At 34.9% G+C, this 24,937-nt stretch overlaps 3 protein-coding genes across 3 annotated transcripts; 1 reads left to right on the plus strand and 2 right to left on the minus strand.

The window, feature by feature from the left end:
- The first annotated feature begins 520 nt into the window (after window positions 1-520).
- Window positions 521-4,073, plus strand: LOC109212118 (transcription factor bHLH78-like). The gene is made up of 7 exons (XM_019375730.1): window positions 521-1,698; window positions 2,408-2,473; window positions 2,597-2,665; window positions 2,768-2,839; window positions 3,058-3,129; window positions 3,235-3,325; window positions 3,728-4,073. The coding sequence occupies exons 1-7, from the start codon at window positions 709-711 to the stop codon at window positions 3,745-3,747; spliced, it is 1,380 nt and encodes a 459-aa protein (XP_019231275.1). The 5' UTR covers window positions 521-708; the 3' UTR covers window positions 3,748-4,073.
- A 5,970-nt stretch (window positions 4,074-10,043) lies between these two features.
- LOC109212117 (40S ribosomal protein S8) lies at window positions 10,044-12,747 on the minus strand. Its single transcript, XM_019375729.1, has 5 exons — window positions 12,641-12,747; window positions 12,460-12,532; window positions 11,124-11,454; window positions 10,369-10,544; window positions 10,044-10,268 (listed from the first exon to the last, which is right to left on the minus strand). The coding sequence occupies exons 1-5, from the start codon at window positions 12,642-12,644 to the stop codon at window positions 10,181-10,183; spliced, it is 672 nt and encodes a 223-aa protein (XP_019231274.1). The 5' UTR covers window positions 12,645-12,747; the 3' UTR covers window positions 10,044-10,180.
- Window positions 12,748-17,036: 4,289 nt separating this feature from the next.
- LOC109212116 (peptidyl-prolyl cis-trans isomerase FKBP62-like) lies at window positions 17,037-21,598 on the minus strand. Its single transcript, XM_019375728.1, has 13 exons — window positions 21,235-21,598; window positions 20,595-20,681; window positions 19,501-19,761; window positions 19,337-19,411; window positions 19,175-19,255; window positions 18,893-19,087; window positions 18,707-18,805; window positions 18,422-18,597; window positions 18,188-18,310; window positions 17,924-18,070; window positions 17,494-17,621; window positions 17,284-17,404; window positions 17,037-17,199 (listed from the first exon to the last, which is right to left on the minus strand). The coding sequence occupies exons 1-13, from the start codon at window positions 21,410-21,412 to the stop codon at window positions 17,149-17,151; spliced, it is 1,722 nt and encodes a 573-aa protein (XP_019231273.1). The 5' UTR covers window positions 21,413-21,598; the 3' UTR covers window positions 17,037-17,148.
- Between the last annotated feature and the right edge of the window lie 3,339 nt (window positions 21,599-24,937).

Here is a 24,937-nt window from a genome sequence, read left to right on the forward strand (position 1 = left end):
ATAGCCAAATTTACTAGTGGTCATTCAAAAATGGCCATAATTTCAAAAGTAATCGAAATTTAGCCATTTTCATGTAAAGATAAATCTGAACGAAAACACTATTCAAAATCCGGAAAAATACTCCAGTATAATATACTGGAGTTCCAATATAAGTATACTGGAACTCCAGTATATTATACTGGGTTCCAATATAATATATTGGTCCAGCATAATATACTGGAGATTGGAGCATCGGTGCTCCAATCTCCAATATATTATACTGGAACTTTCCGCGTGTTGGAGTTCCAGCATATTATGTTGGAAGTTCATACACATGTGCACCGATCTCCAGTATATTATGCCGGAACTTTCTGTGTTGCAACAAAATAGTAGTTATTTTTCAATGACTTTGCAAAGGCTGACTAACCCGTGCTATTTTTACGTTTTCGATGCGTACCATAGCCGACTCGACCCGTCCTTTGTCACCCGTAGTTCACACTCCAAAAACTTTTCCTTTCCGCCTATTTAATCTCAGTCTCTGCAAATTTATTTTCCTTCCTCCTCTTTCTTTCTCTCCACATCTTCTTTCTCCTTCTATTACCAACATTAACCAAACTCCTCCTGTCTCTCTCTTTATCTAGCTTAAGTACACATTTACAAAATAAATAGGAGAAAATCAGCCATAACTAAATCTCATTCTTGTCAAAATTTGAGTTAGTTTCTATTTTCATGGACAAAGACTACTTCTCTAATGGTGGAATTCCACCTCTCCTCCATTTTGAACCCAAAATTCCATTAAATTCCCTATTTTCACCTCATGAACTTGATTCAGCTTTGAGCTCCATGGTCTCATCTCCTGTTGCCTCCAATTCTGTAAATTCCAATGATAATTTCGCACTCCACGAATTAGCTGGAAAATTAGGCACAATTTGTAGCTCTCCTCCACCTCAATTCACTGATTATGCTGTGAATTATGATCATATTAATAATATTAATAACAGTGATTCCACTATGACTTCATGTTATAGTACACCTTTAAACTCTCCTCCAAAATTACGAGATAATATACCAATTTTTGATATTTCAGTTCCAGTAAATCCTCCTCAATTTCCTACATTTTCAGCTAATCCAGAGTTTTCACATAGAGCTGCTAAATTTTCTTGTTTTGGTAGCAGTAGTTTTAATGGCAGAACGAGTCAATTTGGGCTAAACAATACAGAATTGAGTCATAGATCTAGTACTGGGCCAATGGGGAGTGAAAAATTATCTAGAATATCGAGTAGTCCTTCTCTTGTACTACAGAACAAAAATTCAGGCCAAACCCAGGTGGAAATGATGTGTGAAAATTTGGATTTGGGCAAAATTTCAGGTCCTAATAATGCCAATTCTAATGAAGATTGTTCTGTTTCTGAGCAAATCCCAAGTGGTGAAATGGCGTCAAAAACTTCAAATGTATTGAATTCTAGGAAAAGAAAAGCAGTTTCAAGAGGAAAAGGAAAGAATTATAATGAGGTTGGAGTTGATACAAAGGAAAAGAGATCTAAATCAACAGAAGGTAATGGGAAGAAAAATGGAACAGTTAAAATGGAGGAAATAAATGGTAGTGAAGGTGATGAAAATGAGAAAGAAACAAAGGAAGAGCAAAAGCCAACAAAGGATTGGATTCATGTTAGAGCAAGAAGAGGTGAAGCTACTGATAGTCATAGTCTAGCTGAAAGAGTAAGCCTCTTAAATTCTTTGATTTCTTTTTTGTTTTGTTTGTTTTCTTGAACTGTATTGTTACAGAGTATACATTTTAATTTAACTATATTTTCTTAACATACATTCATACTTCTCTGTGACAGCATCTCTATATAACGATCATTCACTATACAAGTCAATTTTTTTCGGAATAAATTTTTATGTTATGTTATAATATGTTTCCTTTTTTACAACCCCTCACGATAACAACCAAAAAATATCGGAACAAACGAGCCTGTTATAGAGAGTTTTGACTGTATATTGTTATGATAGTTGTGTCACCAACTCGTCTAAATACTTAGCCATCATTTGACCATAGATTTTGGTTTTTTTTTTTCAAAAAAAAAAATTAAAAATACTATTTGTTCATGGAATATGATCTATTTTTGAAAAAAAATTAAATTTTTTTCGAGTTTCCAAAAACTGGTTTATGGCAGTTTTTTGGTGAAATTTTTTCTTCCGCTAATACTTTAACTTTTTTCCAAATAAAATATATGCCCAAACGTAACTTCAACTTCCAAAAATTATTTTTCAAGAACTCATTTTTTAAGTTTCAGCCAAATTTATGTCCAATGCTCTCTTAAACTGTTAGAAGGGGCATGCTTTTTTTTTTTAACTCAATTTTAGAAGGGGCAAAATTTTCGTCTGTAGTATTATTTAATGATCGCTTTGTTCGCCATTTGCTTAGGTCCGTAGAGAGAAGATCAGTCAAAGAATGAAGTTTTTGCAAGATCTTGTACCAGGCTGTAATAAGGTTTGTCCCAAATGCTTCAGTAAATTTCTTTGTTTCTCATTTTCTTTACTCTCTTTATGATCAGATGGAGGTTTAACTTCCATTTTAAGTCCAATTCTAACTTAAATAAACAATTTTTATTAGGTGACTGGAAAAGCATTAATGCTTGACGAAATTATAAATTATGTACAGTCTCTCCAACGCCAAGTTGAGGTAATTCAAGATTTTAATAAAGTATGTTATGAAAATGGCACATGAAATTTCTTTTTGTTCATTGTCTAATTAATCAATTATCCTTAATGCAATATTTTGTAGTTCCTATCCATGAAGTTGGCTTCAATGAACCCAAGAATGGATTTTCACATAGATAATTTCCTCTCAAAAGATGTAAGTTTTTGACATCTCAGCTATGTTGGACGGGCTCTCCAAAATGCCGCTGCACTCATGTCAGATCCTTCAAAATGCACTACTTTTGGAGGATCTGACACGCACCCAGCACATTTTCGGAGAATCCGAGCAACGTTGCAAAGCAATGAATGGCTTCCTTGTAACATTTATATTACATTCTAATTTAATTTATGGTTTTTTTTTTGTTTTTCTTTCAGATATGTCAACCAAATGGCTCTTTGCCACAACAAGTGTTCCCATTAGATGGATTTTGTGAAAATCTTACTCAGGTAATTAACCTATTTCAACTACTCTGTAGATTACTATTCATATACTCTTGACAGTAAAAATATTTGCATTTTCTAATTTAGTATTTGTCAACTTTCTTGATTCAGCTTCACACAATCTGTGAGGATGAACTGCAAACAATTGTTCAGATGGGATTGAGCCACCAGGATTTAACATTGCAGTCACAAGCTTTTCCTGGTAAGAAAATGGGAAGGAAATTTTTGTTTCTTTTATTTTATTTTTGGAGGCGGGGGAAGTAATTATGGGAAAGTGTAGAATTCAGTATTTCGGGGTTGACTATGCATGAAAAACAAGTATAAATAGAGTTAGATATGCATTTTAGAGCTCATATCGTCTAAATTCTGAATTTGTCACCGGGAAGTGTGCCACTTATACTATGAATTCTAGCCGATAACAACAACAACCCAGTAATAATCCCATTAGTGGGGTATGGGGAGGGTAGAGTGTACGCAGACCTTACCCCTACCTCGCAGGGTAGAGATGTTGTTTCCGGGAGACCCTCGGCTCAATAAGAATTCTAGCTGATAATAAGAAAAAAAAATTATATTGTGATTAATACATTTGTTTCTTTTGATGCAGCGCCTAATTCGACGTCTTAACATGAAAATTGAGATGTAATCACCATTCATTTATTCACAGGACCACAATTTACCCCACAGGAGAAAGAGACTGCTTGTATATAAGCAGAGATTTTTAGTTTAATCTGCTTCATAAATTTGCTAATTGACAAGATTAGGTGTAGTTTTAAGGGGCTTATTGTAATCTATAATTGGTTTAAGCATTCTAATTTTTACTTTGGATGAGTTGTAGTATGTACTGTATAATGTTAGGGGGAAAAAGTAATTTAGGTGCATAATCTTAACAGCACCTCATGTAAGATATATTTCTCTGTAAAGCAATAAAAATAGAGATATTATTACGAGCTTTCATTTTCCAAATCATTGTCGATTAGTTTTCTTTTACATAATCATATCAATTGACAAGATATATCCCAAATCTTCAAAAGATTTGCTTATGGTTGGTGTCAAATTATACAGTGATTAAATCAGAAAAATTCAAACCATTTATGATTATATAGTTATGTTGTAACCAGCTGTATTATTGTCCTTCTTTGCTCTAAAGTCTCAATATGAAATGATTAATTTTGTTAGAACTCTAAGTTAGGGTAGTGTGTACGCAGAATATATCCCTATCTTGTGAAGGTAGAGAGGCGGTAGACACTCGGCTGAAAAAAAATATAATAGTAGCAAAATCATGAAAAAGAAAGGGTAACAACAACGAGAAAAAATAGGAAGTAACAACAACAAGAAAAATAGAATAACTAAAGCAAACAACATGTATTACTAGAAATCTAGGAATAAGAGAAATACTACTGATATGAAAAGGAAAACGTGTGGCTACCTGCTAATCCTCTACCTTAATTTTTGGCCTTCACACCCTCATATCAAGAATCATGATGGTACATCTTTTTTCGCTAGCGTTTGGCCATAGATCCCAAATTTATTTTGAAAAATCTGATTTGGGTGAAGTTTGGTTTGAAGATGAAAATGTGTTTGGATATACGATTTCAAAATATATTTTTCAACTTTATTTTGGGAAAACATGTATATAATTCCCAAGTTTTGGAAATTTGGCCCAAATTCAGCTTATTAGCTGAATTTGAGATTTCAAATATGTGATTTGAGTTTTGGCCAAAATGTGGGTCAAATTTATGGCCAAACATGGGATTTGAAAATAAATTTCAAATTAAATTTGGGAAAATGTATGGCCAAACAGGGGCGAATTCTTTAATAACGGTGATGTTTGGATTGTCTTACGTGCACCTCGACTATTTTAATTGAGTACATGTTTTATTTTGCGTGTACCAGGTAACTTCACCTAAAACTTAGAAGATTATAAGAAATCACGTTACGTTTTTTTGTCTCCGCTGAAATTTGAATTATAGTAGTTCATAATTTTCAACTTTAGATGCCATGTTAGCACATTTTCTTTGGGGATAATTTTCAATAGATTAACCAGAAAGAGAAGCTTCTGTTCTTCTGTTTTACAGAGCTGAAAAGTCCAATTAAACAAAAAAGTCAGTAAATCTACTACTAACTTATTTTCTTAATGAAATAATGATTAAATTAAGGGGGGACATAAAAAAATCCCAGGTTGTCAATTGGTGAGATTCTGACTAGACCCAATGAAATCAGAGAACTTTAATAATTTTTCAACTAATTCAAAATAGTTAAATGAACAAGGAAAAGGTTAAATGGAGTAGTGGAGTTCATGTATGGAAAGATACCTTAGAAAAAGATAGATTAATCATTTGATGAAAGAAGGTTAGTAAAAATCAAGTTTATGGGGTTTAACAATATATTTCTGCTTTGCAGCCTTATCTTGTTTTAATAAGAAAGATTCTTTCAAAAATGATCTTCTTTTATTGTTATAATAATATTTTTTAAATAATGATGTTTGAACTTTGAACCAGCTTACGTGCATGTGAATTCTTTCATCGAATATTTCCTATCTTTCACTAGTTCAATATTTGTTATATCTGTCCATCAAAGTTTAAACAGAGGAAAAAATAGCTTAGTTTAACTTTTAAAATTTTATGATTTTAGATTGAATATTGGATTCGATACTTCGGATTTCTGGATATCCGAAAACTCGAAATTTTTATACTTTATATTTAGTCCATTATCCATATACTAATAGTAATAAGTTTAATACCCCACCCATTTGATATTATCTCATATATTCAATATTAATTACTAAGTTACTGTCAGGATACTTTTTATTTGAACATGATTTTACTATTGCTACTTATTATCGGCCGAATTATTGTCTCTATTGTATTCTTTTAATATAATAACAATTTTATTACTTGAATACTTTATTTGGATGATTGCGGCAAGAATGAGTGAGCTTTTCCATCAATTTAACATGAGTACTTCATTTGGATCATTTTTGTAAAAAGTAGAAGCATCTCAATTTATACACTCAAAATCGAAAGTTCACAATATCCAAAACGATAAATCTGAAATTGAACTTAAAAAATTTGATCCAATTCGAACTGATTTGGATTGTCATCGCTTGAATCCGAAAAGCGAAAGTCCAAATCGAACGTCGCATATCCAATCCGAACTGCGCCCTATAGTATTTTTTATGTCGCGTTAGAATTTGGACTCAGATCTTTAATATTTGCACCCATTTTATTTACCACGACACTAGGTCCGATTAACAATCACACAACATTTTGCTAATAATACTTCAAAATATTTAGGCCGACAGACTTGTCCCCAGCCAAAAAAGGAAATTTTTAAAAAAGAAGAAAACAACAATCATGTAATGAGATCCGTTAGGAAGTTGAATTTTTAATCTAATCCCCTATTATTAGGGTTATTTAGATCTGTGTTCACACTTTAACTATATAGGAGTATCAAATAATTTCAGTATTAATTTCCAAGGTTAGATTACTATTTTAATAGTAATATTTATGACGATTTCCAGGCAGGACTTTGATGTCTTGTTCTTAGTCTAATGTAACTCTCCTTGTCTGAATAAGATAAATAACATTTGTGCATTTTAATTCTACTTTTCTTTTTCCTATCTAAAATTCAAATACTTCAATTTCTTTTTTGAATGCACCAGTAAAGACTAATCAGGAATGAATTGAATTGGCCAGTAAAAAGACATTTGAGGCATTTGCAAAATAATTCTGAAAAATTATAAATCAGCAATATTATTTCTCCATCAATTGGTTTAAAATCTTGAATCCATATTTATCTATATATTTCATTAATTTCTCCCTCATGTTAAGTAGCTGATAGGATCTTGAAAACTATGTCTACGTTCACAGTAATAAATTCAGAATTTAGACGTTGTAAGTTTTGAAATGTATATCTAACTCTATTTATATTTTTCACATATATACAGTTCTGACGCCAAAACACTAAATTTTGTTGAATACATAAACTCATTGTTCATTAGGTCATGAGCTATTTCATGAGCGTGTCATAAAGCTCAAAAAGCAAAAAAGAGCAAAGGTAAGTGGCTTCTTTGCTTCTAGTCATTTTTCTACTTTATTACCATTACTACCAAAAAAATTAACTTAATTGGCAAACTTACAAAGTAAATTGAACCTAGATAAGTTTGTGCTTTTATATGCAGATGATAAGATTAGTGAAAAAGATGTTTTAGAAGACAAATTATTTCCTTGCACGTTAAACATTATACAACAACAACAACAACTACCCAGTATAGTCCCACAAAGTAGGGTCTGGGGAGGGTAATATGTAGGCCTTACCCCTACCCGAAAGGGCAGAGAGGCTGTTTCCAATCGACCCTCGGCTCAGGAAAGAAAAGGAAAAGGAAAAAGAAAAACAAAAAAGAATTAGTGACTCCAGCAGAAATCGCATAAATAATTATCTAAACATAAAACCATAAATTAAATGGCATGCAATAATATCGACCAGTAACTACCATAAAGGGGCACAATACAATATGCAAGTCATCTATGGAGAGCCCTACCAAACCCCACCTAGCCCCTGGAATGAAGTACGAAAAGTTCTAGTCGTACCAATTTGACAATTGACTTTGTTGGTAACTCAACATGTTGCCTACAAATGTGGATTTAAGATTTTAATTTAAAAAACGAGAGTATCACGCATTAGTTATTATTATTATTATTATTATTATTATTATTATTATTATTATTATTATTATTATTATTGTTATTATTGTTGTTGTTGTTGTAACAAGAGGTGCGAATTTGTATAATTATACTTTTTAGAAAAAAGTTTCAGCTTCACGGCACTTGGGTCCTACAAAACCACACACAAATATTTTTGAAAGATAAATGAACGTATAAAATAACTATTCCATATATACCTCAAAATGATCAAAACAAGAGCATTCTTTCACCGGACAAACAACATATTTATGATCAGATCTTTAGGTTGACATGAAGTTTAAATGCAACTATTGAAATAGATAGTCGTATTGGTATCAGATCTATTTTTATATTCAGATATTTTTATGTATTGACCCAGTTCAGTAATGGGTGCAGCTAAACACCCATTAACGAAAATCAACACCCAAAAAAAAAATGGTTGTATAATAGTGTTTGTACCGTGCTAGTAAAGTCTCAAATGGTGTATCAGACATACATGTGAACTGAGACGGAGCTAGGATTTGAAGTTTACGAGTTTGAAATTCATATAAATTATTGGGTTCTATCTTAATAATTTCTATGTATTTCTTATGACAAATACAATATTTGTATCAAAGCTATTGAGTTCGATCCTACGTGCAACCGTAAGACTAGCTCCGACCCAACATGTGAATACCTTCTTATTCATTAGTCCTTTAAAGGGCTTTTTGTTACATGGTCATAATCATGTACCAAAATCTGATAATGGTTTCATAAAAGAAGAAAAGCTTAGAGCCTCCACAAATTGGACACGAGATTAAAGTGAAAAATGACAAGCAAAAAGAAGTGAAGTCTTTATCAAGAAAAGAATTTTTAAGACTTTAGACAGATAGAGGTGAATAGACACTGACGCAAATTTGATGTCTTTTTGTAGGACACAAATTTAGGACTTAAAAAACTACAACTGAATGACCAAATGGTTGGTCTCCTCAACACCCATTTTGCATTCTTTCTAGTTATGATGAAATTCTATGTTACATTAAGTGCATCAGAGGAGAAAAAGAACCCTATATTTTTCACTCTTTCTGAAGTACACTTGAGACTCAACCAATTTTGAAAGTGAAGAGCCCCTAAAATCAGTTTTGAGGACCCCATAACATAAAAAAAGTCGTGGAGTAACAAAAAATTGTGCAAGTAAAGGTCGACGACGTGTATTTTATTGAATATTGATATTGATCTAGAATCAGCAAATTATATAGAAAAATATACTTGAACCTAAAAATCGTTAAAATGGTGGATGAGAAGAGATAGCAGCAAATGCTGTCTAATCGACCACATTTCATACACATACATAATATGTATTTGTTACTCATAATATGTCTAGTCGCACTCATTAATTTTAAATTTTGGATCCTGATGTTGTTGTTAGTACAAGTTTGATACAACAACAACAACAATCCAGTAAAACCCCACGAGTCGGATCTGGGGAAGATAGAGTGTACGTAAACCTTGACCCTACCCCAATGGAATAGAGAGGCTATTTCCGATAGACTCTCGGCTCAAGAAGTTAAAAAGAACAATTACCAACCAGGTAACAAAGAGCAATAATGGTGTACAACTAGTAAGATAGTGTAGTTGGAAGTGATATTTGATCATTTGATCTCTGTCAATGTCATTCCATCTTTTCCAAGTTAAAGTGGCTGTTAGCATCCACTCATGGTCGTGTTTCCTCGTTTGATGCACGACAAGTTATATCATCTCTTACTACAAGTTTTGCAACCACTAATTTGTACTAAAGCTGATATTTTGGACATCTTGAATTCCACTAATACATAGGTAAAAGAATATACTAATCCAAGGCCAAGGGCCACACTTAGTTCTAACTCTAGTTTGATCTTGCTTAGAAGTTAAACAACAAAAAATCCAGTGAGGTCTAGGGAGGTAGAATCTTGCTTCGAAGTTGGGAGAAAGATATCTGAGACCAATGTTTCAGTCTTTACAACAATAACATAACCAATGTGATCCTATAAATAAGGTCTGACAAGGGTAAAATGCACGCAAACGACTCAAGAAAAGCATTTTCAAAATAGGTTTGAAAAATACAAGAGTGAAGAAGCTTTGAACCAATGTTTCGGTATTTGCAACAACTAATTACCAAACTAGTAATTTGCAGCACAATTTCTGTAATTTATAGTTAAAAATATGGCAAAAGATTTTCAGAAGAAACTGAAACAACTAATCAACGCCAACAATAACAGATGAAGTCCAGGCATCAACGTCAACTCATGGTAGGATTAAAGAATACTGCATATAGAAAAATATCCTCACAAACCAAGTTGATTAACGAGTAAAAAGGAAAAACATATAAATTAGTCTCAAAAATCTAAGAGCTTCAATTAAGCAGCTCCACCAGCTCCAGCCTTGCCCTTCTTCTTCTGTAATTTCTTCATATAGAACTCAAGTTCTTTGCCTTCCAAGATATACCTGTCAATCGCAATCAAATATCATCACTTGAGTGGAACAGATGCAAAAACATTGTCGTAGGCCTTGGGCCATAAAGCAGGGGTGTTAAGGCGGAACTTACCCATCAGCTCTGCCACACTGACCGGGCCGAGATGAGATGCAGGCCAAGAGTCTACCAGCACCAAATTGTTCTTCAAGGTGAGCGTCAAGTTTGCGATCCTTCTGGCGCTTCTCAAGTTTTCGGGCTACATGGTTGCTCTTCTTAGTTTCCTCTGCAGCAGCAGCACCTTCTCCCTCCTGCCATTGTCGACCAAAAAAAAGTCATCAATATATAAGGGAAAGAAGGAAGGCATCACTACTTAAACATCACTTTGGACATTCAGATTCCCAACATATGGAAATGTAAGGATACTGTTATGAAAGTTGAATAAAATAGTTGCTGGAGTTGAACACTTGTAGGTAAAGTGGGTAAACCAGTAGTTGGTAAATTAAGAAAAATATCTTCATGTAGATACAGCAGAATGTAACTGAGCAGGGATCAAACAATATGAAAGACAGCCTTTGCTCGCTGCATTGTAAGAGGTCAAGAGTATCCTCAGTAAGACCTATTTTTTCCCTTCACTTGTACATTTTCTATCTTTCTCTCTTTTTCTCAATCTTGGGCAAGTTATTTTTTATCATAAAATCATGCCCAAACACGAAACTATGTCAAAGCAAGTCACAGATCATGGTCACCAGTAATAACTTGCATGGCATGACGAATTATGATTGATTAGCAAAATGAAAGAGCTGTAGAAGCCAGATAGCAAGGAATCAACAACTACTAGTTAAATGATGATATTCAGGTATTGAAGAAAGATAACAAATTTTGGGTACCTCAGCAGTTTCTTTCTTAGCAGCCCCCTTCTTCTTCCTACCAATGTCAACACCGTAGTGCTGGAGGTACCACTGTTTAAAAGGTGCTGCATCAACCTGAACGATTGCGCCCTTAACTAGAGTTTGTGTGCGAACAAGTTCATTGTTCGAGGCATTGTAGACCACATCAAGGATACGAGTCTTGCGGGTGGTTGCTTCACTGCCCCATGAATAGTTTCCTGTATCCAATCTCAGTGCTCTCCATTTCACATTACCACCACGAACACGAATTCGTCTGACTGTCTTGTTACTTGAGATCTTGGTATTCGCAGGTTGACGGCCAAGCTCATACCTTTAACAACAAGAAAACAGATTCACACAAATTAGCTGTGTGCCCAGATTGCTGTGAGTCTTTCCTCTACAACATCATATTGCAATAACATAGTTTATCAGTTTTTTTTTCCACATCAGCTCTGCTAAGGGTATATTCATAGCAGTCATTTTGTTATAACTATTTATGTCCTTTATTTTGCTTCCCTATAGATATCAGTTATCACCCTTCTTTGTTTTATTATACCAAATCAACCAAAAGACCATTTAATCAATCTCTTTTACTGCACTAATTAGTTTTGACAAGGATTTACAAATCAATTTTGTTCCGTTATCTTACTTTATATAATAATTGTTCCTATCGTCGACCCCAACAAATTTGGATGACACATAGTTGGTTGTTTGATTGAAATAGATCATGAGCAGCAATAAATCACTAAATCATGAGCAGCAAAGTAGTAATTGCTGTTTCTAATCACTAATTAGAAACAGCAATAACTACTTCTACCTTAGAAACAACAGATACGAATAGGAAGGAATATGACTGTTGCCGGAAATGGAGTCATTTTCTGCACCAAAATGGAAAAATGACTTACTCACTTATGCATGGAAATCATTCCTCTTTACTACCATCCCAACATTAACTCCATATCATTTGCTCCAACTACCACTTAATTATCATTATCAATATATACAACTCAAAAAATTCCGTCCAAACACTATCCTGTTTTCTGACATTAATATCGATATTTAATTAACACTCTTCCGAGAAATATTTTCCAATCACCAACCTTACACCAGAGAAAACCACTTATTTCACTGAAAAACTATTTCCTTCGAGCCAAACAAATCCTAAACAGACAGAGACCTACATTAATTGGACTAGTTTACGCGTTGTGTTCATACAACAGTACGGTTACACGCAGTTTTTTAGCTAAATATACGAACTTAGTACCGAAAATGAAAGATCCGTGTGACAGAGATAGGGACAGATATTTAGGAAAAAGAAAAAGGCAGCAGAACTAACTTTCGCTTCTTCCTCCAAGATTTCTTCTTGCCACCAGTGGCACGTCTTTTGTGCATAGAATCTCGTGAGATACCTTCAAATCCATAAATAAAAGAACGTAAAATTAATAAAACCGTCTCTATTTTAAGGCAAATTGTAAATTATAGTAGTAGAGAAGGGAGGAGCAGGTTCAGATTCATACCCATGGTTGCTGAGAGCTAAGCAGCTAAGAGACACTCCCTCACAACTATCTTCTACTTGGAACGAGCGCACTAAAACCCTAACGTTAAGTGTAGGCCATAATATTTGGGCTGGGCTGAACTTCTATCATTTTTGGGCTTTTCAATATTGGTCTTGTATCTTGCATCTCTATACCAGACAAAGAGTTTACGAAAATAAATAATTAAAACTTGTATTTTAATACAAGCTATAAAAATTTATATAGTTATAAATTATCAAATTGAAATGTTTGAATTTAAATTATTTCAAGAAATATATATAATATTCTTTTGGGACAAATTATAAATAAAAGTATGATGGAGTACTTAGATTAGGACGAAGGGAATATTTGAGTTATTTTGCTAAAGGCATGGTCTCATTTAACCACTCTGAGCAAAGTCAAATTTAAACATTTCTTCCTTTTACAATAATCAATAATGCATTTGAATAGAGACTGAAACTGCTGATAAGGATAACCAAAAAAATAATTACTTCTTAATCCGTTGTTTCAAAGTGGAAAAGGACTCACTTCTTAATAGAAGTTGGCTTTAGAAAGAGTAAGAAATAAGGATGCAAACTAGTGTAATAATAAGGTTACATCTTATGGTTATGTGTCAATCATGAATTCGTTGTACTATCCTGTTAACTTTCAATGGAAGGTGACATGCATAAGGAATTGAGATGAAGAGAGATTATCGAGAACTCCATTATCGACCGAAAATGAGAAGCAAAGAAGAGATTAAAAGTTCTTTACAACCACCTCTAACTACCACTATTAATACAACTAATTGGTTAAGTTAGGTGCTAACTTTCATCTTGTATACTTTGACCCCTAAACTTCCAATACATATACAGTATTGACTATCCTCGCTCAATAACCCCCTCAAGCTGGAGGGTAGAAAATTGTTCTTCACTCCAAGCTTGCAAAGTAAATGATGGTGATGTGCTTTGCCAAGACCCTTAGTGAGTAAATCTGCTATCCCCTCCTTAGTGTTCACATACACAGTCCCTATAATTCCAGCCTTTATCTTCTCTCGGTTAAAGTGACAATCGATGTCTATGTATTTTGTACGCTCATGAAAAATGGGATTTGCTGCAATTTGGATCGCAGCCCTGCTATCACAGAACAGAGGCACAAGGTATTGCAGCTTAACACCTAATTCACCAAACAGACCAATTAGCCAAAGAATTTCAGCCGCAATTGAAGCCATGCTTTTAAACTCTGCTACAACTAAACTCCTTGCCACTGTTTCCTACTTCTTTGATTTCCAAGAAACCAAAGCATTCCCATAGAACACTGAGTAACCAGTGACTGATCTTCTAGTCTGAAGACATGCTCCCCAATCGACATCACAATATGCCTTTAGAGTGCCATCACCAGATGAAGGCAATAACAGTCCTTGCCCGGTGCACTTTTGACATATCTGACAATTCTTCTAGCCACATCTAAGTGAGATTGTTTTGGAGAATGCATATATTGACTTAATGTCTGTACAACAAATGATATATCTGGCCTAGTCATTGATAAGTGTAGTAACCTTCCCACTAGTCTTTGAAATTCACCAGTATCCTTCAAGAGAGGGTTTGGAGCAGTGTCTATTGAAGAGGGCACCTATTTGTCAAAATCAAGAGAGGTCAACTTTTGATTTACTTCTAATGGTGTGCTAGCAGGTTTGGCTCCTGCTAGTCCAAGCTCTGAAATCAGGTCTAGAGCATATTTTCGTTGACTCATGTTTATGCCTTTGTCAAATCGAGCAAATTCAATCCCAAGGAACAATTTTAACTCTCTTAGGTCCCTCATCTTAAAGAACTGCTACAAGTATAGTCTGATCTAGCACATACAATCCATGCTCCACTCTACCAATCCCCTTCACCTTTCCACTGCAAATATCCTCTAACACATAGCAGGTAGGAAAGAAGGAAAGAAATAAGCCCAGATCCTTGGTCGGCTTAGACACTGATAATAAGTTGTACTTAAATTTAGGTACATATAGCACATTCTTGATCAACATGCCATCTAAGATACTAGAAGATCCTAAATGTGTAATTACACTTGCCTCTCCAGTGGGTAATTTCACCTTGCTCAAACTATTCTTGGACAACTCCACATAGTCAATGTATATATATTGGCTAGACACCATGTGATTAGTAGCTCCTGAGTCTATAATCCACCTATTTTCCTTGATCATACTCAGAAGTGACAGTGGTATACCCGTAACCTTGGCATGAGCAACTGTGTCAACTGAAGTGTTAGTCTGGTTAAGCATTTGAAGAAGCTGATGATATTGCTCCTCTGTGAAGAAATGTCCCGCTGGTGCACTTCTTGTACATTACTTCTGCTCATCACGGCATTTAGATTTGTCAATCTACACATCGTGTGCTGCAGTCACATTCCTTCCAAAAGCTGCCTTCATTGGCTTGAAGTCTGTCGGATAGCCAACTAGCTTGTAACAAACATTCCTAGTGTGACCTTTTAATTTGCAGTAATCACAGTACAACTGATTTTTTTGCTTGTATCCCCCAGTGTATGCTTGTCCTGTGTTGTAAGCCACAATATTAGCTCCATAACCTACATTGGAAGCCATTGTGTTAGCTCTATGACTTGTGTTATATACTATTGCCTAAGCTCCTATATTCAAATTACTGATGCCAGTTGCCTTGGCTCGCTTTTTCTTATCATGCACTACCATTGCATAGGCTTCATTTATGTTTGGAGTTGGAATCATTAGCATTATCTGCCTTTTTGCCCGAGCAAATGATTCATTTAGACTACTTAAAAATCGTACCAGACGTTGTTGTTGAATATGTTCCAGAAACACCTTCGATTCAAGACATGGACATGAAAGCGTAGGTGTCATAGCATCATACTCATCCCCTAAATCCTTCAGTTTCGAATAGTAAGTGGACATTGGTGCCAACCCTTGCTTTTGATGTAAATTGTAGATCCTAGAAATATTCCTTTTTGTCGAAACGTTCCTTCAAATCCTTTCATACATTGTATGCAGAATATGCATAGACCACAGTGTTGTTGAGCTCCGTGGTAACAACATTCATTATATGCGATAATACAAATGTATTGCATCTTTCCCATTGATCATGCAAATCCTTCTTAAAGTTCTCCTTTTTACAGCTTCCGTCAATGAATCTGATTTTGTTCTTCGTAAACAATCCAGTTCTCATAAATCTAGACTACAGATTGTAGTTCTCAACCTCTATTAGCTTCTTCCATCAGATGCTCTTCGAGCGTGTCCGAAAGTCGCAAACACAAAGATGAGTGTGCCCTAGCACTATCTCAGCACTCGTTCCTTCATCAATTGCCATTTTTGCTCTGAATTGAAAACCGTAGCTTTGGGGCGACGATCACCGACGAAGTGAGCTTGAAATCGAAAATTGGAATTATGTAATTGACCGAGGAGGATTAATAGCGGAGCTAAATCGACCGCTCTAATACCATGTTAGCTTTCAATGGAAGGTGACATGCATAAGGAATTGAGATGAAGAGAGATTATCGAGAACTCAATTCTCCATTATCAACTGGATGAGTTCTCCATTATCAACTGGAAATGAGAGGCAAAGAAGAGATAAAAGGTTCTGTACAACCACCTCTAACTACCACTAGAAAGTTAGTTGCTAACTTTCATCTTGTACACTTTGACCCCTAACTATCCTGGCTCAATTTATCCTAGCTAGAAATATTTTTATTTAGCAATTTCAGCTCCTAACTTGTTGAGTTGCCAATATAACAAACAATATCAACTGTAAGAAGATAAGGTGTTTTCCGACTTAAAATTGACGTGAAAATACTCATTGCTGAATGCAAGTCTCATTGCTGGGATCTGGATACTAAGAGGTATCAAGTATAAATCGTATCCAAATTCTACATTGCCACACTTTTTACTGATGCATAACTATTCTAATGTCAATGAAGATTATCATACTCAAAGGACTCAATTGATAGATTTCGTACGTCATTCTACGTAAAATTTTGCATTGCTAATATACATTGTATGGCTTGTGGTGCAGAATTCTGCATTTTAAACCGCAATAAGGGCCTTGATGCTTACGTTTCACAGTTAGTTTAGTCTTCAGCCGAGGATTTATTTTTATCGGAATAAAGGTGAATGTCATCAGCTATTGATCCAAGGCATCTTCGCTTGGCATTCATGAATTAAGAGGTGCATGAACTGGTTTTGACATCCATCCAAATTAATTTAATTAATCCACTTAATAACACACTAAGTATTAACACACAAAATAAACAAATTACGGAACACCAAATATGTTCGATTCACCTAAAAAGACTATTACAGGAGGACCCACTTAGTATCCGAAATAACCAATACAAAGTCCCAAATTTCAGTCAGCTTATTCAGCAAACATTTTTTCCTACGACTAGATGACACATATTAAAGCTCATCATCTCATAGAAACTACAGCTATGCCAGAAAATAATGATGATTCTTTTATGTGATGTATCATGTCCAAGTCAAGTTATGCCTTGCTATCTATGCTCATCGGTTCTGGTTCCTTGGGAGCAGATTTCTGCACAACACAGTGACACAAGTCAATATCAGAACAAGAGGTAAAGCTGCATGAAGTCGAGGGGTTACATAGTCTAGAACTTACAGATGAATTTGCCGTTTCCAGCTTATTTAACTTGGCAAACATGTTTCCGTAGAACTTTGCGTCCTTCTTATTAAATTCCTTGACTTTATCCTTCAGAGCTTTGTATTCAAGCTTCACATCCCTTTGCATCATAAAAGGGAACAAGCTTCAGCACCATGACTGACAGAATGATACATGGGGCGTAGTAATACAGTAAACTTGGTTATATACCTGTTGTCGGGATCAATCTCAAGAGCTTTCTTAATATCAAATTCAGCCAGATCCAGATCAGCCATGTTCATATATGCTTGAGCTCTGCGGTAAAGAGCTTTGACATTGGTGCTCTCCAGTTCTAACACCTGCAGCACTCACCAGTGGCGAAGCCAGGAATTTCATTTAGGGTGTTCAAACTTGAATAGTAAAAAATCTCCGATAAAGGGGGTTCAATATACGTTATATACCATTAGAATCTAATATTTTACCTATATATACACTGTAATTTTTCGACGAAGGGTGGTCAGTTGACCACCCTTAGGGCTATGTACCTTCGCCCCTAGCACTCACACACTATTGGTGCGAAAAACAAAGCGTAGAATCTATACAAGGATGAGTTTTTTTGGGAAGGGGAGGGGGATGATTTCAGTGTTTAAAGTTCTAATACCTTGGTACACAGTTTCTCAGCCTGCTTGTAGTCTTTCAATTTCAACTTGCAAGCAGCATTATTTAAGTTGCAGCTGATTTTCAACGCTTTAGATTGTTTCTTCTCCTCCTCACTGAAGGAAGTATCATACTCGATGAATTTGGCAGCCTGCATTTATTGAATTGTGCAGTTAGGTAAACCAGACACACATAACTTCTCGCTGCTTGAGAGAATAACGACCCAATAATCTTGCTCCGAACTACATTGTAAAAGCTAAGTATATACCTTCTCGTATCTCTTAGATGCTCTTATGTATTTACCAGCCTTAAACAGTGCATTCCCTTCTTCTTTCTTCTTGCCAGCAGCCTCAATTTTCTCCTGAGTATTCATATCCCATGATTCCTTGTCCTACAGGCACCAGTGAGAGAATATGATAAATATAGATCCAGAAACAGTGCCAAATAGCTAAACGTCAGAAAATAAAAATTAAAAAAAAAAAAAAAAGAGAACATCACATACCTTGACAAAGGAAACAAGTTCAGCCTCATAATGCACGGTTGAATTAGGAGGAACAACAGCTAAATCTTGCTTTGACTCGGATGAACCAAAGGCATATTCAGGTGCAATTGTAAGCAGTGCCACTTCACCCTTCTTCATGGTCATTACAGCTCTATCTAGCCCATCTATAACTTGCTCTGTTCAGGGTAAATCAGAGCTCAATCAATACTAGTCAAAGAATAATAGAACAGTGAAAATCACAAAGCAATGATCTCCGGAGAGATAACAATGTATTGGAAGTCATACCTTCATCTGTCTTAAACTCAAAAAGTTCATCTTCATTTTCCCCATCATGGCCCTTCTTTATGAAGACTGTGCCATCTTGCAACTTGCCGATCAGTTTTACTGCAATATGCAAACCGAAACAACTGTCATATCAGAGTATTCATGCATCTTACAAGCACAAACTATTAAGATTTTCTCGTGACTTACACTTAACTACAGCTCCTTCATTGGGTTTCTCATATCCTTCCCCTTCTTTCAAGATCTTCTTTACTACTTTCTTGTCATCAGTAACACTTGAAACAATTTTCCACGAGACCAACTCCAAGTTGATTTGTAGTGTGGCATTAGGTGGGACTGCTCCTCCATCACTCGAGGCTGGTTTTCCTTTCTCTCCAAAGCCATCTGTAGCAAAAGAAATCAGACATGTTAATGAGATCCCTCTTATTGGAAAACGACTACAAAAGTCACTTATCAGCAAGCGCCGCTTACATTGTGGCTTCACTGTCAACTGGACCTTTTCACCTTTCTTCATAGTTTTCACAGCCTTAGCAAGAGCAGGGCAGAAATAACCTGTTCCATTAAGGATGTCAGAGCACAAACTGCATTATTTACCTAATAAAACATTGCAGGGCATATGAAGTCAAAGATTACCATCTTGAACAGTGAACTCCACGCCATCTGATTTTCCCACCACTGTGCCATTTTCGAGCAGAGCTTCGTACTTGACTAAATTGTGAGGCAAAAGAAAATGCTTAATCTATGTTCCAAAGAGATATAAGCATAGACCCCTCTGAATTGAAACTGATAAAACATACCTAGTACTTCGTCAAGATCCTTTGGGTTTTCCCATTTCTCTCCCTCTGCAAGGATCTTCTTGAAAATTCCACCGTCCTTACAAATGTCTTTTACGCTCACCCATGATAGCAATTCAACATCAAATTGCAGAGTGGCATTTGGTGGGATAGTTGGAGGAGAACCACTCTCTCCATAAGCCAGCTCCGGAGGAATAGTGAAAATAGCATTTTCACCTTTCTTCATAGTCTTTATACCTTGATCCCATCCTTTAATTACTTGTCCTATTATAAGTTGGAAAAAATCAGCATGTCAGCTTTAGCTTGAAGAAAAAACTTTCTCATCTAAAGGAAAAGCTTGTTACCTACACATCAGAGACTTGCTCATAATGAAGAATTCTGTATTTTCTTGGTGTTAATAGGATTTCATATACAATTCAATTTCAACCACATCCAGTATTGGTTTACATTCTTTAATAACCATCAGTCGTCTCAACCCTTAATCTCTAGGATTGAGGATGATAACTGAGATCTAACTTGAGATGCCAGAGTCGTCCATTACAATCATCTTTTACAGAAACATGAAAAATGATCTCGGAGGAAGCTATAAAAGTGTTAATGAATAACCGTCACTGCATTTTCAGATTTTCATTTATCAAAATTTTACTGTCGTAAAGTTCAGACCTTTTTAAGGAGCTAAAAAAATCCTACATTCCATTATAAAATTGAGGACAGGCTTCACAGGTTACCATATACGAACTCCGCTTCAATAAAACCCCTATGCACATTCTGCTCTGATCAAGCCTCTTTCACTTCAATGATAGAAAATGTCTTCGCAATTTGTCTTTTATAGCAATTTAGAGGCTCTGAAATAGAACAGGTCCCTCGAACTCATAATATCTCTAACGGTTCAACTGGCGCATTTTATGGCTTCATAATACAGTAAATGCCTACAACAGACTAATTCTAAAAGACTCCTTTTAAGCAGAGCAGCCAATGCAACATAAACATACCGCATCTTGCAAATAAAATTCATTTATTATATCAAATCACAGACAATTACTCACCGACCATTAACCAGCAAATACAAAAAAAAGTTAAAGAAAACTCTCACTAACCTTGACCAAGAGTGAACTTGAACGGGTCCCCCCTATCGCGACTGGAATCGAACTTGGTTCCATCAAGCAGAGTACCAGTGTAATGAACTGACAGTTAATGCAAAACCCACGTGAGCTCAAACAACACAATAACACGAATAAATTCATATTTATCGCAAGGTAGATGATACAGTTGGAACTATTTCATCCAAACACCATAGCAATGAGCTAAAGTTAATCCAAATATCCTTTTAAGTGCAAATAACACAATAAATTTAAATCATTCAGATTTATGGCAAAGTAGATGAAGCAATTACAAATTAACCAATCCAAAATCCATAACAATGAGCTCAGAATTAATCCAATGACCATTATGAGCGCAAATAATACATTAAAATGAACAACTTCCGTGTTCTAGTTACAATAGCTACTAATCAATCCAACGACCATTTTAATAAACTATGAGCTAATCCAAAGAGCATTGTGAGCACAAGTAGCACATTAACATGAAACAATTCAGACCTTTTTGGAACTTCAGATAATACCAGTGCAATCGATTGGCTTTGACTTCATTGTGAGCACAAATAACACATTAACGTGAAATATTTCAGATTCAGTTTCGCACTGTAGATAATAAAATTGCAATTACTTAATTAATTACCTTCGACTTCATCACCAGCCTCAGGAGTCTCCCATCCTTCACCTTCCTTAACAAGCTTCTTCTTCAGACCTTGATTTCCGATCTCCTTCTCTTCGCCGACTTTCATTATCGGGTCGTCGGGAAGATCCATATCCTCGTCCATTCCTTCTGCCTGTGGAATATCAAAATCCTCTTCCATTCTTCCGCAAAATACAAAATGCAATTACAATGAATTGAGAGAAAGAGAGAATCAAACTCAGTGAAGCAAATTATGGCGTTGTTCTGAAGGGAGAAGATGGGGAGGCTTAAATCGTGTGAAGAAAAGGGGGTTTAGGTTCTAGAGTGTTCTAAGGTTTTAGAATGAGCTTTAGCGTGACGAAGGGTCAGGATGCTTCTGGATATCTTCAATTTTGTTAATTAATTATGGATTTAGTTTAGACTTCAGATAATTATGGGGACCACTGCTTGTAAGACTCTTATTGATCGTACGGCGCTCTTTAAAGTTAGAGACACGTGTGTAGCAAAATGAGGTTGAGTTCGGCGACTTAAAAAACGGGTCGGGTAAGAAATACAATTCAATTGGTTCATTTGGAAATTTGTATTAACTGTATGAGGAAAACTAATTTAAATTTAAATTTTGTTTAGTTAATACAATCATTAATTTGCCACATAAAATTCGGCATTACTAATATGGAATATAGTGGTCATTTTGTAATCGTTTTATTTCAATTTTAGTCCTATGTTGTTTTTTCGCAAAGATATTTGACTTTCAATCGATTAAAATTAAACTCAATTTTAATAGAATTTATTGGCGACTGGTGAAATCAGTTTTATGCATAATTACAAATATATTTTAGTTATATGATCACTTGCACAATTTTTTTCAAAATTACTTTATTCTATGTAAATTATAAGTTTATAATTGATCATAAAAGATTATTCCATTCGAAGTTAAAATGTGATTTGCTTCGCAAGGACAACTTTGCTTTTTGATCCTAAATTTTCTATTATATTTAAACTCTAAATTTTAAATCCTAAACTCTGGCACCATTGCTGCTGCTAGGGGTGGGCATATATCGGGTAAAACCGATAATCCGAACCGTTAATTATTTATTGGGTTATCAGTATTGGGTTATTGGGTTAACGGTTCGGTAACGGGTTAAAAAAAAATTTATTGGGTTATCGGTTCGGGCTCGTTTTGGCAATTCTGTTATTGGGTAAAACCGATAACCCAATAAGGATTAACTAATTTACTAGTTTACCCTTAAGTATATACATACTAGGGTTTCATAATTCATACTTCATAGTTCACTCGTTGATTTCCTTATTCTTTCTCAGTTTCTCCGCCTCATGCACTCTCCAGTCAGCCTGTCAAGACTCAGGCCGGCGTCAGTCGCATTTCTCAGCTTCTTTCTTTCACTCTTCAGTCGCATCTTCACTTCATTTCTCAGATCCATCAGATTCTTCAGTCGCATCTTCTTCACTCTTCAGTCGCATTTCTCAGCCGCATTCTTCAGCTTCATCTTGATTCTTCGTGTAAGTTTTTAGTTACTTCATCTTCATCTTTCTCTTAGTTTGTTTAAAAACATTCTAGCTCTGGATTTTTCTTAGTTTGTTTGAAAGTTGAAGTGAGATTTGTCGTGTATTTGTTATTCATTTAGATCCCTTGTATTTGCAGAAAGTGTCGAAGTAAAAATATGACTGATATTCTATTTTTTCGTCACTGACTGATATTGGAATTTTTGTGTGTATTTTTTGGGTTGAAGAATGAAAGATAGAAACTTCGGTTAGTGTTTATTTTATTGGATATTGCAGTAAATTTAAATTCTTGTGAAATAGAACAGTTCTGAAAAGAGTTTTAGCAAAACAGTTCTTAAAATCTTATAACACTGTTTTAGCAAAACAGTTTTATACCGAGACTATTTTATACATTGCGAACCTGTTTTAGTTATTTTATCTTATCGGGTAAACCGATAACCGAACCGATAATGATCGATAACCGATAACCAATATCTTATCGGTTTGGTTATCCGGTTATGATATTTGTAAACCGATAACTGATAGGCAAAACCAATAATATTCATTACCGAACCGAACCGACCGATGCCCACCCCTAGCTGCTACCTCCTCCTGATGAAGAAATAGATAAGTTTTAAGTTTCAAGTAAAACAAATTTGTAAATAAAACAATGGAAAATTACCAGCTATGTCCATTTATAAGTAGCTCATTACAAAAATTGGCCAATTGATAAAATATTACTAATATTAGCCAAATTAGCCAATTAGCTATTTGTAGCAAAAATATCAAATTTTTGCTTTGTTTTGAGTGGGTGTTATTAGAATAGATTGGGCACAACTTAAGGAGCTTGAATCTCAGTTTTGGGATGATTTGGTGAAGTTTTGAGGTGGTTTGAATTGAAAATTCGAAGTAAAAGCTGAACATGAAAAAAAAATGATATGTGTATCACACTGTGTATCATTTGTGTATCACGTATGTATCAATTTTGTATCACATGTATATCCATGTATACCTGTGTGTGTGATACATGCGTGATACATGTTTGATACATGTGTCGCAGAAGACTTTTTTGAACTCGATTTAATTACGAATTTTGATACAAAACCAGTCCAAATCACCTCCAATCTTCCTCAAATTTTGTATATTGACTTATCTATATATTTTCAATGAATTTCAACAATACCCATTGAAAAAGTTTCTTTTTTGTTTAGATTTTTGAAATATTGTATAGATTTTTGTATTTCATCACCTTATTTGCTACCCCGTCCATGAAATTTCCTCTCCCTCTTGTATCTAATGTTGCTAATCACGCTTAAAAATATGGAAGGTGATTTTTGCATATGATTCTTTGAGAGAAAGAACCCTATTATTTGGTTTTTCAATTTTTGTTGGCTAGTTTTGGTAAGTCTATGACTAATGGCTAGAGGTTGGTAAGTTAAGATTTATTTGAGACATTTGTGTAAGTTTCCCTGAATCATTTTCACTGACGGATGAATTTTGCAAATATTAAACAACTTATATTTAAGGTTCAACTATACCCTTAATATAATGTTTAATATCTCTCGAATTGAGTTTGAATTTATATCAAATCAAATTATTTAGTGAAAAATAACTTTCACCGTTTTATTTGATTTTTCACATATGAGGTTGGGATTTAAAAGCAGATTCAAAGAAAAGAAAAAATAGTAAGTTCTAGGTAATTGTTTACCTTCAAATCGGATAACAATTAAATTTGTACAAGGTTTTAAAGATACGTGGTTTGATTCAACGCAAACAATTAAATATATAAGATAAATGAATTAAAGATGAATTAAACAGTCGAACCAATTGTGACGTCGTGATCAAGCCTGAACTAAGATCAAGCAATGACCTTGTCCTCGATTCGAGCTCGGTCGTGAACGAAGAACAGGTTAAGTGAACAGGGACTTTAACAGTAGCTAAAAGGCAGAAAATGAATTTGTATTGCTTTGATTTGCGTGTTACAATGTGTCTTAAAAAAAAAAATCATCTTTATGTTGTAGGAGAGTTTATCCCTGGTACAAGTCTAGAAAAGGTAAATATCTTCCTTTTTCGTTAATTACTGATCTGTAACCAACATCGAGCGAGATCTGTGCCGTGATATCTGGTTAGGCACGAGTATTACAGCCCTCTATCCGTTGTGTGTAACCGTTTACCATGTTTTCCGATATTTTAGAACTCGTTCTGG

The sequence above is a fragment of the Nicotiana attenuata genome, unplaced genomic scaffold, assembly GCF_001879085.1.
Source record: "Nicotiana attenuata strain UT unplaced genomic scaffold, NIATTr2, whole genome shotgun sequence".
Classification (NCBI taxonomy): domain Eukaryota; kingdom Viridiplantae; phylum Streptophyta; class Magnoliopsida; order Solanales; family Solanaceae; genus Nicotiana; species Nicotiana attenuata.

Bases quoted from the DNA above. Each gene is read 5' to 3' on its own strand.
- LOC109212118 (XM_019375730.1), top strand. From the start codon at position 709: ATGGACAAAGACTACTTCTCTAATGGTGGAATTCCACCTCTCCTCCAT. The intron at 2,840-3,057 runs GTAAGTTTTTGA...TTTTTCTTTCAG, and splicing joins ATAATTTCCTCTCAAAAGAT to ATATGTCAACCAAATGGCTC. The intron at 3,326-3,727 runs GTAAGAAAATGG...CTTTTGATGCAG, and splicing joins GCAGTCACAAGCTTTTCCTG to CGCCTAATTCGACGTCTTAA.
- LOC109212117 (XM_019375729.1), bottom strand. The intron at 11,455-12,459 runs GTTAGTTCTGCT...TTGTTGTTAAAG, and splicing joins TCTTGGAGGAAGAAGCGAAA to GTATGAGCTTGGCCGTCAAC. The intron at 10,545-11,123 runs GTACCCAAAATT...CGACAATGGCAG, and splicing joins CTAAGAAAGAAACTGCTGAG to GAGGGAGAAGGTGCTGCTGC.
- LOC109212116 (XM_019375728.1), bottom strand. From the start codon at position 21,412: ATGGAAGAGGATTTTGATATTCCACAGGCAGAAGGAATGGACGAGGAT. The intron at 18,071-18,187 runs GTATATACTTAG...CAATAAATGCAG, and splicing joins CATCTAAGAGATACGAGAAG to GCTGCCAAATTCATCGAGTA. The intron at 17,200-17,283 runs GTAAGTTCTAGA...TGTGTTGTGCAG, and splicing joins TGGAAACGGCAAATTCATCT to AAATCTGCTCCCAAGGAACC.